The sequence below is a fragment of the Dunckerocampus dactyliophorus genome, chromosome 9 (assembly GCF_027744805.1).
Source record: "Dunckerocampus dactyliophorus isolate RoL2022-P2 chromosome 9, RoL_Ddac_1.1, whole genome shotgun sequence".
Lineage (NCBI taxonomy): Eukaryota > Metazoa > Chordata > Actinopteri > Syngnathiformes > Syngnathidae > Dunckerocampus > Dunckerocampus dactyliophorus.
In genome coordinates, this window is record NC_072827.1 from 12,248,996 (window position 1) to 12,268,396 (window position 19,401).

General features: G+C 39.5%; 3 protein-coding genes across 10 annotated transcripts; 2 read left to right on the forward strand and 1 right to left on the reverse strand.

Moving 5' to 3' along the window:
• The first annotated feature begins 149 nt into the window (after nucleotides 1-149).
• On the forward strand, nucleotides 150-8,200 carry LOC129187432 (ADP-ribosylation factor-like protein 6). 5 transcript variants are annotated; one of them, XM_054786703.1, is made up of 9 exons: nucleotides 150-412; nucleotides 521-571; nucleotides 665-726; nucleotides 808-876; nucleotides 957-1,051; nucleotides 2,298-2,427; nucleotides 2,668-2,723; nucleotides 2,830-2,842; nucleotides 4,064-8,200. In XM_054786703.1, exons 1-9 carry the CDS (start codon nucleotides 290-292, stop codon nucleotides 4,095-4,097), a joined length of 633 nt encoding a protein of 210 aa, XP_054642678.1. In that variant the 5' UTR covers nucleotides 150-289; the 3' UTR covers nucleotides 4,098-8,200. The 5 variants fall into 5 exon arrangements, with proteins under 5 accessions (XP_054642678.1, XP_054642677.1, XP_054642679.1 ...); XM_054786702.1 differs by having other exon boundaries at nucleotides 2,668-2,842; XM_054786704.1 differs by lacking the exon at nucleotides 2,830-2,842 and having other exon boundaries at nucleotides 4,064-8,198.
• On the reverse strand, nucleotides 4,367-12,471 carry LOC129187430 (F-box only protein 47-like). The gene is made up of 11 exons (XM_054786689.1): nucleotides 12,210-12,471; nucleotides 11,795-11,964; nucleotides 11,514-11,675; nucleotides 11,345-11,418; nucleotides 11,198-11,272; nucleotides 11,010-11,118; nucleotides 10,049-10,222; nucleotides 9,834-9,983; nucleotides 9,565-9,707; nucleotides 5,488-5,647; nucleotides 4,367-5,333 (listed from the first exon to the last, which is right to left on the reverse strand). The coding sequence occupies exons 2-11, from the start codon at nucleotides 11,940-11,942 to the stop codon at nucleotides 5,233-5,235; spliced, it is 1,296 nt and encodes a 431-aa protein (XP_054642664.1). The 5' UTR covers nucleotides 11,943-11,964; nucleotides 12,210-12,471; the 3' UTR covers nucleotides 4,367-5,232.
• On the forward strand, nucleotides 11,732-17,269 carry LOC129187434 (claudin-14-like). Of its 4 annotated transcripts, none has more exons than XM_054786705.1 (6): nucleotides 11,732-12,021; nucleotides 12,779-12,916; nucleotides 12,999-13,139; nucleotides 14,804-14,994; nucleotides 16,073-16,334; nucleotides 16,401-17,269. In XM_054786705.1, exons 5-6 carry the CDS (start codon nucleotides 16,101-16,103, stop codon nucleotides 16,905-16,907), a joined length of 741 nt encoding a protein of 246 aa, XP_054642680.1. In that variant the 5' UTR covers nucleotides 11,732-12,021; nucleotides 12,779-12,916; nucleotides 12,999-13,139; nucleotides 14,804-14,994; nucleotides 16,073-16,100; the 3' UTR covers nucleotides 16,908-17,269. The 4 variants fall into 4 exon arrangements, with proteins under 4 accessions (XP_054642680.1, XP_054642684.1, XP_054642683.1 ...); XM_054786709.1 differs by having other exon boundaries at nucleotides 14,865-14,994; XM_054786708.1 differs by having other exon boundaries at nucleotides 12,779-13,139.
• The last annotated feature ends 2,132 nt before the right edge of the window (nucleotides 17,270-19,401 follow it).

The window sequence follows — 19,401 nt, forward strand, 5'->3', positions numbered from 1 at the left end:
ACCAGGGCATTACACTAATGAATCAAATTCATCAGGATGAGGATCCTTGGATGGTGCACACTCCATGATCAGGTCACCGAGTGGTTTGCAGATCTTAATTCGTCCTAATGGGATTAGCTGCTGCAAGCTGGGGTGCACAGGCAGCATCTCATCTTGTTACAGTGTTTACTCCAAACACAGGGAGCAAGCACACTGTCTTCGGTGGCATATTTTAATAAAACCGAGCATGTTTTATTTCTAGTAATCAGAACATTTATGGGGTGACAAGTAGTAGTATTCATCAGGTTTAATGGGGCTGCTAGATAAACTGTCAGGCTGGCTTGGCCTGAGGAAGAAAGAAGTCAATGTTTTATGTTTGGGGCTGGACAACAGCGGCAAAACTACCATCATCAACCAGCTGAAGCCAGCCAATGTAAGTACTTGCTACACCCTACTGGACCTGCTACATTTAACAAGCCAACAAACACAGGTCATTCCTAGAGTATTTCATTGCAATCATGCATTGATTGCTTGTTTCCAGAATTCAAATCTTTTAGGCCCATTCTCAGAGGAGTGGAAACATGTTAGTCAGGTAAAGTCTATCGTACTTTACACTCCTTCCATGTTGACATACTTTTGCCATTACTTGTCCTTTTTGTGTGTATGTGTGATTGGGTGCATGTAGACACAGGCACAAGAAATCGTCCCAACGATTGGATTCAACATTGAAAAGTTCAAGAGCTCAAGGTAGAATCCTTTTCATACAAGTTCATTATGTTTAAATGACTGATCGCCATCATTTTTACCTCTACCTCTCTCGGCATGCAGCCTTTCCTTCACAGTATTTGACATGTCCGGCCAGAGCAGATACAGAAATCTGTGGGAACACTATTATAAGTATGGATGCTCATTTCTGACAAGAATTGCAACACACTTGCTGTTTGTCTCAATCTAGTCTGTCCTTGTTTGTTCTTCAGAGAAAGCCATGCCATTATATTTGTCATTGACAGCAGTGACAAACTGAGGATGGTTGTTGCCAAAGAGGAGCTTGATACTCTTCTCAAACATGGAGGTACAGTACAGTGAATTCCAGCGATCTAATCCCAATTGTTTAGTACTAGTACTAACATATAGTATTAACAGTTCATAGGGTACTTGTTGTATCCCATTTTGCCAGTGTTTTTCTGACATAGTGGGGCAGGGGGGACTTGCAGTATCAGTGTCTTCTTGCATGCATGCATGCTTGGTATTGATGCTTGAATGATACACAGGCCTCCAGCTAGGTGGCAGCAGTGCTCAAACTAATCAACGGGCTGCCTGTTCAACCCAGTAGAAGAAGTACAAAGGAGCACCGTTAGGCTGAGCGATGGAGGAGTTTCTGACAGATATGGAAGGAAAAATGAAGGCAAGGGCAGAGGCAAGGAAAACAAGTGACGATAACCACGATACAAAGACCAGGAAATACTATGATGCATACATACTGTAGTCTAGAAACTCATGGTGCCAGCAACTCCTACAGTGATTTGTACAGAACATTGTCCAGAATGTGCGGGCATAATTTCAAACATATATAACTAACAACAGTAATCACCAAATTGCATTGCATTTTCACCAAAAATTGCATCACAGCAATACAGAAACCAATATATTTCATATGCATTTCCGGGTGGGAGGGTTCTCAATGAAAAGTCACTTCCTATTTCTTGAAGGAGACTAGGTAGAGTGATGAAAAGTGTAAAAAAAACGGTAAATATTTCAACATTCGAGCACAAAACACAAAACATGTGTCTTTTAATGTTATTTTTCACTGTTTTTTTCACTTCATTGTTCAAATGTCTCTAAAGTTAAGGGCTTCATGACGGTGATAGTTTGACTCCGGGACATATTATTTTAATGCCCTTTATTTCCTATGAGAAACAATGATTGTGGAGCTCGACCTTAGCTGAGTTTTCAGTTGTAAAGCTGTATCTTAATCTCGATGGCCACATTTGCAAACACATTTAAATCTGGAAATATGTTGTTGGCCCCGTGGCTATATTTTGTGTATGTTTATTGCCAATAACAGATACAAAGCAAGGGGCCAGACATATCCAAGTTGCTACAAATTGTCTCTCTCCATGTGATCATGTATAAGACCCACAAGTATGTGCAGGGAAGTAGAATATTTTTGGTCCCTTGTGCTCTGACTGACTCACAGGCTCAATGTGACATCTGCCGCCTTTAGTCTTTTTATTTTTACTTTTTGAAAAATCGATGTTGTTCCTACCTAATCTAAATTTTTTTTAACCGCCATCGCTGGTTTCTTTATGTGTACGCAGATATGTGCAGTAAGAAGCTGCCTGTGTTGTTCTTTGCAAACAAGATGGATCTACGAGACGCCATGTCTTCCGTCAAGGTCTCCCAGATGTTGTGTTTGGAGAATATCAAAGACAAACCATGGCACATCTGGTAATAATCGAATAAGCACATACTTAACAAACTCGACTGAAGAATGTGGTTAAATATTATTGGTCGGAACAGCGGCATGCACTTGAACCTGACCACCATGTGTTTTGCATCTTGTTTACTCATTAGACAGATGCAAGGCAGATGGATTAAGAGTTAGATTTAAATGTTCAAGATCCAAAAAAAACGTGTGCCACAACGTAATTAAATCCTCCACATGTTTTTTTCTTTCCCCTCCCTCAGTGCCAGCAATGCGATAGAGGGAGAGGGCCTGCAGGAGGGAATGGAATGGCTTCAAGGTAATGTAGTTCCCTTAATCATGCTTACTAGGCTAAAAGATACTACTACTAGTATTAGTTTTATTTTAATCGATAATGTCATCTGGATCTTTTTTCCAACACATAGAACAAATTGCACAGTAAGTATCACCGTAGTGTATTGTGTTGAATTGTGCAGTGATTGTTGTATTGTATGTGGTATAGTGTGCATTGCAAAAAAAAAAATCTATATGCATGTGTGCTACACTATGACAAATAACACAAGTTACCCAAATTAAGATCTTCCCTCACCTGTCTGGTAGATTATTTAATATGTGTCTTGCAAAAATTGAAACCACAAGCCAAAATACTGTATTTCCTCATATAATGGCCTCCTCTCTAATTGACACGATGCCCGATATAGTCGCCGGGTGTATCTTTCACTTAAACAAATGAACGCTTCACCCCAAACAGATGCTCCTTTTGTCCCTTCAGGAAAAAAATAACAGGTAGTGGCTCTAGGTTGGAGTAGTTACCTCTACTATGACATCTGAATGCACCACGTTTCACTTTTAATGCAGCTCACACTGCCTGCAACACAGACGCCGCACCTGTAAAGCTGAAATTCACAGTGCTTTACGTGCAGCTGCAAAGACAAGGGTGTATTTCACATTTTAAGAATAACTAAAAAAAATTGTGTTTGCAAAGAACAAGAGAATGGTCTAATGTGACAAGAAGAGAGAGTGCCTCACAAAACTGGGGAGAAAGCAAGTTCGTGAGAAGTTTGAGCTCTTTTAGGGTGCATTGACACTAACCAATATAAACCGTGCTTGGCTATTAAAAAGTCTCGATTGTTTGACTAGTGTCAGCAATGCATACGCCTAGCCTTTTTTTTAACACCGGGGTGAGGGAAATATGTAATTTTTCAAAATATCTGCTTTAGTGCGGAGACAGCCTGAGATATCAGTCTCCTTGCATATAAAAATGAACTAGAACCACTCAAAATAAGCCAAAAAGTCAGAAAGTTGTAGAAATGCCATGAAGTGATAATGTACAAAAAGTATTCTTGGGTAACATATGATTGTAGCACAGTGTGAGTACCAGTTGAGAAAATGATCATAAGCTTTGCATTATATACAGTACTATTTTAAGACTCTACCCCCAAATACACGCCTAGTCATCTCCGCAGTTGAGTAAAACAATCTCCGCCCACTTCTGAGGAAACGCAGTAGAATATATTAGAGCGATGCAAGTCGCAAGTAATCACAAGCATAATATGGCAAAAAATACTATGGCCTATGACTATTATATTTACATTGGTAAAATTGTCAAGGTTTGTTTCTGTCCTGAGTTAGCTGACTGATGTTTTTTTCCCTGACCAGGTCATATCAAAACAATGACAACATGAATGAATGAAATGCCCGTGACCAAGGGCTGTTGGATGCCCTAACGTCATCTAGGGATTGTATCAAGCTTTATGTTATAGGGCCTTAAAAGCAAATATCTAATACAGGGGTCACCAACGTTTTTCCTTGTGAGAGCTACTTTTACAAAATGAAAATGGCCAAGAGCTACTCATTTTTGTAACATTTATTTTCAGAGCTTATTTTAAACCAACAAACAAAGCGAATATGCTTGTTTTACCAGAACATTAACAAAATGCTGGTGTCCACAACTCACATTTTGTATTTCAGAATGCATTTCTTTCTACTGTTCTTTCATTATTAACTAAAAACCTGAATGAAAAGCAGGCTTGCGGGCACCTCATGTGTTCGTGGGGGCTACCTGGTGCCCGCGGGCACCACGTTGGTGACCCCTGATCTAATAGGTTTAGAGTTTGGTATTTTCTTTACATGCTTCATTCAATTTACAGTATTTTTTGTAATATTCCATCAGCCATGGTTACATCACAAAACATCCGCAAAAAGAGTTGTTTTTTTATGCGGTGTGCTAACATAACATTCTTACGTGTATGACATTATGGATGACACTGAAGAACAGTTGTACGTATGTAAAAATCTTACCACATGTGTACCATTTCAGTATTTGTGAGCATGTTTTTTTCCATTCATTTTGACTTTGCATGCATATGACTTTGACTTTTCTATACACTAAATAATGTTTTATGATAGAATACAATAAAAGCTTGGTACAGAATTTAATGATTGCATAGTTTTTTTCCCCCTAGGAGGTCAGTCCATCATGCAACTTGGAATTCCGAACGTTCTGACCAAATTTGTGTGTAAAACAAAACCATAGAGTACTGTAACTATACATCAATCTGAATAAACATCAACACAACACAAAAACAGTGTATTACAATTACAATTACAACAAAAATTTGCTGTAAATAAATAGCTGTCCACAAACTTTCTTTTTAAATATGTGTTACATATTAAATAGTATTGAAAGGCTGGCTTCATGCCAAGTAATAAAATAAATTAATTGATAAAATTGAACATTTGCTATGCTGTTCCATTTCTCTCTGGCTTTATCATACATAAATGACACTTTTTTCTTGTTGTGCTCCTCAAGTCGATTTGCATCGCTCCTATTTAAGCAACATGTGGAGGAATTTTGCATGAAATGTAGCATTGGAGTGCAGGAGGAGACACAAGGTTCCGAAAGCATCCCTGGCATCAAGATGGTTGCCTGGGAACACATCGTGGCATTATTGACTTTTTGGTAGTGCAATTGACAGAAGGTAGCTTAGTCATGCCAGAATGTCCTTAAGTGTTTGACCATACAGTACATCGAGGCGTGTTGCACCCAGTATATAAATATAACCAACACTGACCCCACTTACCTGCTACATAAAACTCATAAAACTCCCTGGTGACCTCCGAGAACATGTTCTCCAGATGATGGATGAAGATGAACTTTTCAACAGCTGAGCGGAAGCCCATGTGGATCTGCTGGACCAGCTTCACCGCCCAAGTCATTTCATAGCCGTCCTTTTCACACACCTGAGGGACACACAAAAATTAGCACACTATATTATGATTACAAAAGGGGCCAATCCGACCGGAAAGGGGTTCCAAGACCAGCGTAATTCACATATCGGAAATTTCTGAAATTTTCTGTGTTTTAATGTCAGTTTGTTGTTGTTTGTCTAGCAAATGTAGCTAGAAGAATATCAGCAAAAGTAGCCAAAAGAGTACCAGCGAAGGTAGCTGTCTCCACACATGCACTGCAGTCGTCCTCCTCGCTCGTGCCGCACACACACACATAAACACACACACAAGCACTCGGCATCATGTGTTCACAGCAACGCAAATGCTTAACACGACACAAAACATCCGCGTCGCTGCAATATCATACTTGCCTGTAGAGAGGAGTTTATTAAAGCCTCATATCATATCAACAATAATGGTAATGTAAGTGATTGTGACTTTAAGAGTGTTTGGTGTCCAACTGTGAAGCTGTGAACGCGTCACTTTAAGTGCTTATGCGTGTGGACACATCTGCGTTCGCTGATATTCTTCCAGCTTCATTTGCTGTTATTCTTTTGGCATGGTTGAGTATTAAAGCAAACAGGGCTCTGCTATCTGAATTCTATCCGTAACGGCAGATATCCACATTCTGGTATCGGGATCAGAAGTGTATAAAATGTGGATCGATGCTTCCGTAATTATAATTTGCATCATGCTATGTACAGTATTTATGTACACTTTATGTTTACTTTAAACAATGTTTAATTTAATTTGACCTCTAAAGAATCAGTAATTAGTATTTATTCCTTACAGTTAAGCCCCCATCACACTAAGTACGAATCAAGCAGAACCAGCCGGAATTAAAACGTTTTATAAAATCCGCGCCATATTTGGGAGAGGATTTGAACGCCGTTCAACTACTTATCAGAAATTTGATGTTGGTGGCCGGTGGTAAGTTTGGTTCCTTTTTTTCTTGACGTTTCAGTGGCAGCTGGCTGCATTTTTTTTTCAAAATGGGATCAGAATGTTTGGACTGCTATTTAAGAATATTTTCAATACCGGAATAATATTTAGAATGCAGTCAGAGTGCAGTTAGAATACCTTTAGAATGCCGTTTGATATTGTTCCACTTCAAATCTACCTCAAAAAGTTTTTAGCATGCAAAAAACATTCGGGCTGGCCACAAGAATGGGTCCCAATATTTGGAATGCACTCAGAATGCAGTCAGAATTTTTAGAATGCACTTCAAATATCCAGAAATAAACTAATACATTTTCATTCTGATGGCATTCTGGCTCATTCCGCCTCTAGTGTGACCAGGGGAACTACTTAATAGGGGTGCAATGACTCCTTGAATCGAGTGCTTCCATTAGAAAAAATAATCAAGGCTTTTTTTCTGCCTCGAAAATTCACTTATGTCACTAACGCGCTGACGTCACCCACGCAGAGGACAAAGGAGGAGCGGATGTTTGAAGGCGCGGGAAGATTGAAGAGGCGAGAGAACAAAAGAGAAGGAAAACGTAAAAAAACTGAGAGAAAATGTGGCTAAACGGCATGTTGAACACTGTGATGTGTACCACAACAGCACATCTTATATGTTGCATCATCTACTCACGAATGGAGCGGAAGATCGGCGATAAGTAGGGCCCTATGATTTTTGCGTTAACGGAATTGTGGACTGGGCCAATAAAAACTACATTTACTGTTAAACGCGGAATCTCACGGAAAGTGAAATAATGTGAAGGAACGTTCATGTGGGGAAGTATTTTCGCACCGGACCGCTCATTCATGGCGGGATCTCATCATAGTTACCCCCTCCCGAACTAAACTTGTCAAAACGGCCTCGCTTACGGAGCGTGACTGTGACTGTGTGTGTGCGACTCAGGCTGGGTGAGTGTTTTACACCGTGTTGTGTTTTACCGCTTTAATGTAAGCTAGCGTTTTACAATGCCCGTTAACGACCTGCAGGTTCAGTGTTAAAGGACAAGAGGCACATTTATTCTTCCACCCGGCTCGTCTTCTTTCAAAAAAATTTTAACTGAACAAACGGAATTTGGGAAAAAATGAAACAGATTTCATAGGGCCCGAGACAAAATAAAATGAACGTAGCGCAAATCAGTGAGATTAAGGTTAATGCTAGCTTTCGCTTCATTATGACTACTGTCGAACATGTGGCAGTTTATTACGATGGTAACATGACTTCATACAGGGTATAGTTCATCTGCAAAAACACAGCGCTTTGAGTTAAAAAGATGGAAAATAAAAACATTTTAGCTCACTAATCAGTAGCTGTTCATTTCTACCAGACAATACTTTGTAATAGAATAAGGAAGTAGGTGTCTCACTCACTTCGTTGAGAGTAATGTGTTCCACTACAGAAGGTGTCTTCACTTTACTTTGAACACTGCAAAAACTCTAAACTCTAAATATCTTATAAAGAATGTTTGTCTTATTTCTAGTGAGCCTGTCTTGAGTTTAGGTTGTATAAATGCACAGCCATCAACATAATGTAAGATGTAATTTTGTCTTAGTAATGTCTTAGTAAAGTAATGATTATTTTTCTCCTTGTCCAGTACATAGTTACAGTCTGGGATGGATAAAGCACCATGATGTAGTCCCTTAGACCCAAGAAAATACAGTTTGTTCCTATGCACAATGTGAATTTAAGAAATAAAACAGTTGAGTATCTAAAAAATTAAACCAATTGGTCGTTCATTATTGAATGAAATGATTTATTTTCTCTGATGTATTGTTGGAGATGAAATTCTCCACAACCTAATAAAGGCCACAGGAACCACTGTTAAATAAATTTCACCTCCCCTTTCGTGTTTGTTAATCTCCAATTATGAGACGGAACAAGACTCACACACCAGCAGAAGGTTCACTGAATATATTGAAAATAATTCAGACAGAATAGAATCACAAGTTTCGGATATCCAGGCTAAAAATGTCTCTTCTAATGTCCTCTTGCAACCTCCCGACGAGAAGAAGAGAGATTTTCCGCCACAAACGTTTAAGCTCCCAGATGGCTGACATGTGATCTGGTGCCAAGGTACAGTATCTTATCTTGCACATTTCTTATGAGTGTGTGTGTGGCCAGCAACAGCTGAGAGCCACGCGTCTTCCGCTGACGTCGAAGTCTCTCATCAGCAACTTTTCTGCACATGCAGTACAAGCCCGTACAGCACATCCAAATTTTGGCCTGCTTACGACCAGTACTTTTCTATGGGCCTATCAGTTAATGTACTTTATCTTATGTCTTTTCTATAATATACTTGCAATAAATGTTCGGCTCAGCCTACGAGTTAATAAAACAGTATTATTCTACAGTATTTATAATTGCTCTTTAACCAAGCAAAAATATGTTTTTTTCCAATTACTCGATTAATTGAAAACATGTTATACTTGATTACTTAAGTATTCGATAGCGGCAGCCCTATTACTTAACATTAACAGGAAATATGTACAGTATAGTTGAATATTTAATTTTAGTTACACATATGTCACTTTCTTCTGTACAAAACATTTTGTACATGTCACAGAAAATATACATTTTAGAAAGTCCTCTGCAGGCACCTTATAGTCTCCCCTGTGGCCACCTAGTTGCACACAGGTACAGCGTTTGCTCCCCCTGTTTTAACACAACAGATCAGTTTCATATCTGTTATATGAGTCTTCATATCCAGACTCTGTGTGTTAATAAATATTTAAGTTGCTTTTATCAAAAACACCAATACAAATGAATACTCAATACTTGAAAACTGTCAGATGGAATTTTGTGCTTTCCCAGTGGAGTGATCCTTAATCACAAGGCTGCCTTGAGCTGTGTTTTAAATACGTGTCTTCTATAAATATAGAAAAGAACTGACATTGTGTAACCCAGACAACAGCTGAGCACCGCTTTTGTCAACTTTTGGGTTCACGATTGAAAAAATAATATCAACACCTACCAGAATAATGTAGACAATCACTTTGGCAATCTCTTTGATTCGTCCACAGAGGGCCCTGCTGGCCAAGACCGTGTAACACAGCTTAGTGCCACACAGCACCAAGAGACGGGCAACATTTTCCACATGCCATGGCTGAGGGATGGCTGTAAATGACCAAGACAACAAAATCAGTTCAGGGGAAATAAGTTTGGAAGAAAGTTATGCTTCTTTTTGTATGCCCAGGAGTTACGTTTCTGCATCTTTCAGTAGGTATTTAAAATATAAGTTACCAGTGATCTCCTCTAAAACTGCTAGGGTTGACTGCATTGTCCAGTCTTTCACTTCTGGCTTGTTGAAGAGCATAAGAATGGCCCTGGCCAGGTCCCACAGAGCATCCTGAGGTAGCCCTCGCACCACAAGATCATGCCAACTGATGGAGCCTGCAAGGAGGAGTAGACCTTGCAAACCTCCTGTATCATCAACTGGTGTGAATGACAGACCTTACCTTCAGACAGCAGTGGCCCATACAGGATCAACAAGAGGTGTGCCTGATGGACCAAGGGCCAAGGCTTTAGGAGACGCAGGAGCCAAAACTGGCAATCTAACTGGTTTGGTGACAAGTCCAGCAAAACTTTACGGCAGAAAAAACGGAGCTCCAGCTCTTCAAAGCATTTCAACCCTGTAGACACAGTGAGGAAAACCAATGCAGGATTTTCATCATTTTTGTCTTTATTGTAAGTTTTTGCTGTTTAATTATTAAAATACAAATGAGGTATATATTTATTAAAATTGGGATTACTTAGACATAATTTGTGTCCTAATTAAAAAAACACTGCTGTCTAAAATATCACATTTCTCATTCCACACAGCTATCGTATACGTAGTTGCACATTACTTACAGGTAGAAGTGTATTAAAGTATTTCATAACAAAAAGTGTCCGTAAATCTTTGTATCATTCAATTTGTGTGCCTTACTGCGTCACAAATGTCACCTCAATTAATTATTGTAGCCACTAGTTGTTGCCAAAAAAACAACAGCTTTAACTTAAAGGCAGCTTTCCAAATACAATATCATGGAAACGTTTATTTATTTCCATAAAGCCATTCAAAAAGTTAAACTTTCATAGATTATAAATTCAGGGCCCACAATTTAAACAATTGACCTTGGATTTAAATATGGATTTAAGAAAGCAGAGTTTACCAACACCTGCACCAAACATTGCACCCCAAATCATGACTGACTGTGGATATCTCTCTAAATGCTTCTGGAAAGACTTTCTTCAAGATTTTGGAATATGTCTTTTGTGTATTTTTATCATCAATAACAGCATTAGTCAGGTTAAAGGGTTCTCTAAGTATCAATGTTTTGTCAGAACAAAGTGTCTAGTGTCTAGTAGATTAATTTCAAGAGCTGTGTCCCAATAAAATGAAGAACAGCTTTATTTGGATATTTTAGAGACAAATACCAGGTTTCCCAGTGAGGACTGACTGAATTCTATGCAGCAAGTTGGTGACATCACACAGAAAGATGAACACTCTGTGGCACTCAACCTCATCCCACCCTGCAATTAGCGTCTGTAATGATATCAGTAGATTAAAAGTCACTTCACTGGGGATTTGCTATTGTTTTATTTGTCTATCTGGGGTTATTCACCTGCAGGAACACTCCGTATCGGACCAAACCACTGCAGTTTGGAACAGAGCACTCCTCCAGCATGAAGCACGGAACCTGTAAAAAAGATAAAACAGTTATCTATTAATGAATTGAAAAAAAATGTCCAGAATACCTCACCATAAGTACCTGTAAAAACTTCAGTATGAATTTCAGCCTGTCCTTTGTAGGCAGCAACATGGTGCATCTCTTGAACAATAAACCTGAAATAAAAATGAGTACAACTGAAATACCTAATATGGTAAGACTCCTCTTCTGAGGACAGAAAATGAATAGATATAAATCTACCACTGCTTACCAAGGTGTCTGAAATGTTCACCTGCACATTTCTGTCCAGGGAAGGCAGTGTTGTGAAAGTTTTGGAGGATGGTTTTGCTCTTCCAGGCCAGGGTGCTGATATAGTTCACAACACAACTAGTCATGTTTTTGGACGCCAAGCAGAATACACTGATCTCCAGTACTGACAAACACAGTGTGGTTCTGGTTAGTAGTGTCTGTCAACGTCCTAGTCGCCTTGCATTTGTTTTGTTATTATAATTCATCAAATTAATATTCTGAGGTGTGCACAGGCCGCCCTACTAGAGAGATGATCCAGAATGATGTGGAACACCTCCGGTGGAAGTCCCTGGAAGAAGTTGCTGCTGTTCTTCAGCTGACTGCGGGTCGTAATGGTTCTGACCGGACGGATCCGGCTGGCAGTTTTTCTTCTAGCTTTTCCTCTCACCATTTTTGATTACATTGACTGGATACTAAAAAGAAACACCGTTTTTTTGTACATGAACATTAGTTTGCGTACAAACTGAGAGGTACATATTTTCCCAAATGCATGCTAGCTTATACTGTATACTGTAGCCTGGCAGCTAATTAGCTACAGAGTAAGCAAAGCTGTATATCCCCACTTAATTGGTTATCACGGATATATACATTGTCTTGTAATTACTACAGAAGTTATTGATATGTTTACCGAAACAAAGAAACAAAACAAGAAACTCACGAATTTGTTGAACTTGCAACTTTGTTGAACAGCGATGCTTTTTGTGTAAAGACACCACGGTGCGTGGCGCGAGACCTTGACTATCACTCTATGAATATAATATTTATATATATATGTAATGTATAAATATGGTATACTCCGTGTTTGGTTTGTCATTGAGCTATCTTTAAAATACATTGACATTCATTGGTTAATTTATGGTTACTCCGTGTGTTTGTGCGTGTTCAAATGATGCGCGTGACTCCTGTGCTTGTCAGTGGAGGTGGACGGGTCGGTTCAATTGTCGATCATATTGATACCACATAGTATGTGCGTCATTAATCGACACTAGCGTGATGAGATCGATGCTTTTTCCAGTTCTCTTCTCGTCTGTTTGTTTCCACAAAATTTGCAGCACAGTACTGTATGTTGATGTCAGAGGATCTGACGCAGACTATGTATTTATGTGACTCAGGGACACACAACATATTGTGTTGTCCTCTAGCGCCTTGCACAACAGCCACGCTCAGCTGCTAATTACAGGATTATTCAGTTGAACTAAGACTATTAGGTGTTCTACATTCCCACAGGCACGCTTCGTGGAGGGTCATCCCAGCATTGACAGAGAACTGAATGCTACAAGGAGGGTCTTAGTTTGACCCACAGGGGACAGCAATGGTCTTAAGGGAAGTCCAGAGAAACAGCTTCTACACTGGGCCTACATTACAGTATGTAGTCCATTTATAGCTGAAGTTAATGATGGAGATTTTGCATTTCAACCATGGCATGATGGCTAACACTTCCATTAAGGCAGGGACAGGAGATGATTGGTGTGGCATCAATGCAAAACAGAGTATCCATCGGGAGCTTCTTCAGCTTTGTGTCCAGGCCAAATGCACCATCTGGGCGCTTGTGACCATGGGTAGATCGTTCACTTCTTTTACCATATTGGTGAGTTCTCATGTGTGTGTTTCCTACATTTATTCATTCATTCACACTCCTTCTCACCTTAGTGAATGTTGAGCATTGTCAAATTTGTAATTCAAGCAAAATCTTATGGAAAAATATATATGAAAGGGGCACAACATTACCGGGCGATGCATGATGTGATGAGCATATTTAAACCCTAGTTGTAATCTCAGCATCCTTAAAAACAACAGTGATGATAGTAACAATCACAATGCATTTTATTATATTTTATTATTTCTAACATAGTTTTCTAACCTTGGGTTGCTGATAAAGTATGTAATGGCGAGTCATTGGACCCCAAAGCAGAGAGACAGAGGAGCGAATTCATAACGTTTAATAACGAAAAGGTGTATCGTACAGCCGTATGGAACATCAAAAGGTATAACACAAAATAACGACAACAAAAGGTGTCGCCTATAAGAAAATAAAACTACATGAAGTGAGCTAAAAAAGGATGAGCAAAGCTACACGTGTGAAACATCAACACTAATGGAGCTGCTCTGGATACGCACAAAAGCTAGCAGGGAGGAAATTGCTTTGAAGTATTTATTAAGCACATAAAAAAAGCACAAAAAAGACAAAATATCAAGGGTTTGGTACTGGGAGCATTTAGTGTGGTGTGGCAGGGAAAAACAGTTTGATGTCTGACTGCAGGGACCTTGTAAAACGCCTGGTCCATGAGACTCGACAGCGCTAGCCAACCAGCTAAAAGCCCGGTGCTGTCAACTCAATGTTCGGCACGACTCTTACAGTGACGCAGCACTGATGTAACCCGTCTGGTCTGCCCCTGCGCACGCCTGAGCTCGAACCTGTCTGGTCCATGGGAGCCAAGACTGTTAGCCATCAAGCTAAAAGCTGTCAACTTGATGTCTGGCGAGACTTTTAAGGTGTGAAGGGGTGTCGTTTACCAACGGACTTTCATACAGATGTAGCAGCTGGCGTCTGTTACAACCGCCTGGTTAAAGAAGGCCTGATGTGGACCAGTGGCTCGATCCTCCCCAGGAACACCAGAAATGGGCAGCACAGGTGACAAATAGCCAAGACTATTATTTAGACTTCAAAATATTTTCAAATAAACTGGCCATTCGAGCTAAAAAACTAGCGTGTGGTGGTGCCAAGTCCATCCATTCATTTTCTCTACCACTTATTAGTGTCACATGTGAGCATCCCAGCTGACTTGCATGTTTTGGGAATGTGGGAGGAAGCCGGAGTACCTGGAGAAATCCCACACATGCACAGGGGAAAACAACCAAACTCCACGAGACGTGCGCTTTTGAGGCTGTTGTGTCGTGAATGTGTTATCAAGGTGCTAACAAAAAGCTCGCAAGGGCCAGATTGCAAAACACAGAGCAGGAGAAGAAGACGTGAGCAGAGAAAGTAAATGCCTAACTAAGAAAACAGAACCTCTGCGGAACCGGTGTCACATCACACCAGAAATAATACATAAACAATATTTGGCAGGGGTCATTCTGATCCCAACAGACCTTCATGGTGTACTGTTTTTAAAGTTAGTGATTGATATCAGTACTCCAAGCTTGGGTGGTTTCTGTAAATGTTTAATATGACCTCTCCTGAGGGGCGGTGGGCATGTTAGCGAATAGTAGCTTGCACCTTCAGAGAGCAGCTTTGAGCAGTGCGCTCATTAGTTACAGATGCAGACACCTGCCACTCAGCGATGCCAGAATAGTTTCAACTCCATCACTTCAGACACACTTGAGGAATGGCTCGCCGTCCGTGACGAAGGTGGAGCTCGCTGGAACTCCGTGTATTAGTGGGGACTGGTGTGCGATGAACAGAAGAAGAAGAAGCAGCAGCCACATCTGCAGCCTGAGTAAAGGTAGTTTGTAGTCCATCTAGGTTTTTTCTGTGTTTTATCTGTCCATTCTGCACTCACCAGCCACAACATTGCGTTATACCCGCTTAATCAAGTAACACATCACAAGACATTACTTCGTTTGTTGTGCTTTATGGTTGCACTGCACATGTTTTTAATGTTGTCCATGTCATTTATCTAGTGCAAGCTCATCCTGGGCAATATTGTGTGATTTATGCACCACATCAATGAAAAATCAGCGTCATTACTATTTGAAACGTTACTGGTTACCCAATGTGGCACCCTTGGCGAGATTTTATATGGCACCCCCCTCCATTGGTAATTTACATACACTTACAAGATAAACTGAATGGCATTGTTTTGACCGTTGTCTTTAATTTGTAAAGTAACGTGTCACCCATGGTTTACGTGGTTAACAGATTACAAAAAATGTGAAATACAATACAAATACCACAAAATCGAAATCAATAAAGAAATAAATTATAATAATAGTATTCAATTATAAATATAACGGTCAACATCAAAGAATTTAAATTTAAATAATAATTAAACTTATTTGTTATCATTTGTAGCAATATAATTTGGCCATTGTTTTAAATTTGAATAAATGTGAGCTTTTCCATTTTAAAACTTAATAGTAATAATTAGTATAATTATATTAGAGGTGATTTTTTCCACCCCTCAGAGGCCACAGCACCCTTAGGATTTGCCTATATCGCCTAATGGGCCAGCCAGCTCTGACCATTACCGACGGTGTGACGCGTTATTATTGAAGTATCCTTTTTTAAACTTCATTCTGACCTTAATACGTCAACAGCAGCGCCCACTTCGAACATCTACGATTTGCACCAAACAATCCTGTCCACACCTACACATCACTTGCCCGTTCTCAATTACCAATGAAGGATTAATTCCGTTACTAATGCAATTCGTTTTTGGGGGGAAAGTTGCGAGTAACTATAACTCATGAATTTTTTTAAGTAATTGGCCCAATACTGCTGGTGAGTGAACACTCTCAGGACATACAAATGCTGAGAATTGCCCTTTGTGTGTTCGTCAACTTTCATGTGAAACTTTGCAGAGTCAGCATCTTTCCAAGTGAGCCCAACATGGCCAGTACCGTACTTCAGCTCCTTGGTTTCTTCTTAAGCATGCTTGGCTTTGTGGGAACCATAGTTGCCACCGTGCTTCCACACTGGCGCAGCTCGGCCTACGTCGACGCAAACATCATCACGGCCACCAGCACCATGAAAGGCCTGTGGATGGCGTGCGTGTGGCACAGCACGGGCATTTATCAGTGTGAGCTGTATAGATCTCTCCTGGCGCTGCCACAGGACATGCAGGTACGACTTTACAATGTGTGGAGAGAAGAATCATGTTGCTTATACGTGTTTTCTTCTCGTCTTTAGGCTGCCCGGGCACTCATGGTACTCTCCTGCATCACCTCCGTCCTTGGAATAGTGCTTTCTGTGATGGGTATGAAGTGCACCTACTTTGCCCGAGGCTCATTAATCAAGTCCCCACTGGTGCTGAGTGGAGGGATTTGCTTTCTCTGTGCCGGTTTGCTCTGCTTGACCACTGTTTCCTGGACCACCAATGACGTCATTGCAGATTTCTATGACCCCTTCCTCCCAAGTGGCATGAAGTATGAAATCGGCCTGGCGGTGTATATTGGCTATGCTTCGGCCTGTCTCAGTCTATGTGGGGGACTGGTGCTGTGCTTGAGCAGCAGTGGTGAGCGCTCACTGAGGAATCTTCAACAACAGAGGAGTCAGCCTTCTTCCCCACCCCCGGACTTCAACAACATCTATCCCCCAGCTCCTCCGTACAAACCTCCGGAGGCCCTCAAGGGCAATCGAGCCCCTTCCCTTTCCTCCGTCTCCAGCAGTGGCTACAGACTTAATAACTACGTCTAAGACTGTACACAATTTAGCAACCAAATTATACCAAAAACTGTCTAGATTACATTCTAATCGCATTGAAAACCAGAAATGATCACCTGCAATGTGGCGACGATACCACTAGGTGGCTACATTTATCAGGAAATAGAGACAGTGCTGCGTCAACAATTACAATTTCTGAACGTCACTGCACATACATACTTGTAGTACTGTATACTATATACTGTATTTCATACTGTATTTCATTCTAATTTTAGATTTAAAATGAGCTGACATTGTTGGTGTATAAATTTTCAGAAAATAACTATTTTTAATTGAACCACATGACGCCATTGTATAAAACACAGTTCCATCCACATTAAAATGTGCCCCTTAAATCTTTTCCTCCCTCATTTTCCCCAACATTTATACTTATTAACCTGTTTGTAAAGTTCTTTGACAAACCACTCATGACGATACACCTGGGAAACTGGCTTATTTATAAGAAAAGCTCCCAATTATAGCTTCTGTCTGTGTGTGTCAGCCTGTCAGCTAAACAGCAGCCAAATTATGGTAGCTGTCACACATTGTCGCCTATTTTAGTGTCCAGCTGTCACACTTGTAAAGCATGTTTATTTTAATTAAGGAGCTGGGTATTGATTAACAGTGATGGATTTCACTGTATCATAGTGAGAGTACGAATACCTTGAAGGCAGTCATCTCAGTAACAGGCCACTGTAACAGGCTACTCAAAGGCAAACTCCAATAGTGATAAAAAGACATTTAAAATATCCATCCATTTTCTCAGGTAAGCTGGAGCCTATCCCAGCTACATTTGAAATAAGTCAAACAAATATGAGCAGTTGGGTTATTACATTCTGTAATTTTTATTATTTCTAATAATAATAATAAAATATAATAATGTTTGTTAATCGAGGGAAAGGCTTCTTGAGACGTCATCTGTACTTCTGTGAAGAAGGTGTCGGACGTTTCGCTCCTCATCCGAAGAGCTTCGTCAGCGAACTGACAGTCAGTTCGCTGACCAAGAAGCCTTTCCCTCGATGGACAACTCCTGTACGACTGAGAGCCTACACAGATGCAATGTTTGTTAAATTAAAAATATCCCTGCGACCCTAGTGAGGATAAGCGGCATAGAAAATGGATGGATAGAATTTGAAAATCTATATGAATAATACAAAAATAGAATACAAAAGCAAACGTGATTTGAATAATTATTTTGAATTTTGTATTTTTTATTATTAAAAAAAAATAAATGTTCGTATTTTTTTATTTATTATCTCACATATTAATAAAATAATATTAAGCTAATAAGCTAAGCTAATATATAATTGTATATATAATATACAATATATAATTATATAATATATATATATATAATATATAATTATAATATATAATATATATAATATATAATTATAATATAATACAAAAATAAATTACAAAACAATATTTTTTGTAATTTATTTTTATTTATTTGATTAATTTTTAAATAATTATACAAATTTAAATAAATTTTTGTGATTTTTATTTATGTTATTCTTTTTTTAAGTATTTTAAATAAATACTATAATACTAATAAAATAATATTATATAAATATATATATATATATGTAATCGTAAAATAAATAAAAATTACAAAAACAAAGTATAAAAACAAATATGAGCTTCGCAAAGAAATTGTTTTGCCAGGTCAGGTCCTGGCTTTCATTAGATTGTGTAGGTGTACCTAATGTTGTGGCTACCAATAAAACATGTATGAGTAAAGCTGTAGAACAGCAAAATTCACCACCGTGAGAATTGAACACCCGCGACCCTAATGAGGATGAAGCGGTATAGAAAATGGATGGATGGATGGATGGAGAATTGAACAGATTTGCACATAACATCTTTATGTCCAGTTTCAGCACCAAGGACAGAGACATCGCATCACTATTGACAAGAGAATGTGCTTTATGCAGTCATTGCACCATTCCAAAAACGGAAAATATTTTAAAATCCATCCATCCATCCATTTTCTTTGCTGCTTATTCTCACTATGGTCACGGGGGTATGCTGGAGCCTATCCCAGCTGACTTTGGAAGAGAGGCGGGTACACCCTGGATTGGTGACCAGCCAATCGCAGGGCACATATAGACAGCCATTCACATTCACACCTATGGGCAATTTATAGTCTCCAATTAACCTAACATGAGTATTTTTGGAACATGGGAGGAAACCGGTTTACTCGGAGAAAACCCAGGCAAGGAGAGGACATGCAAACTCCACACAGAGATGCCCAAACGGAGATCGAACCCAGATTCGAGCCTCCTGACTGTGTGGCCAACATGCTAACCACTAACCGTCCTGCGGCAGCTCCATAATTCAAAGAAAATATTACAGATTCCATTTTAATTAAGTGCATTTATTGCTGTGTGGTAAAATATTTTTAGATCTAATAATATCTATATAATGACTGGTTCAGACTTGTATTTGTTTTTTTCCATCTTTGCTTCATATATGGGAATAAAAT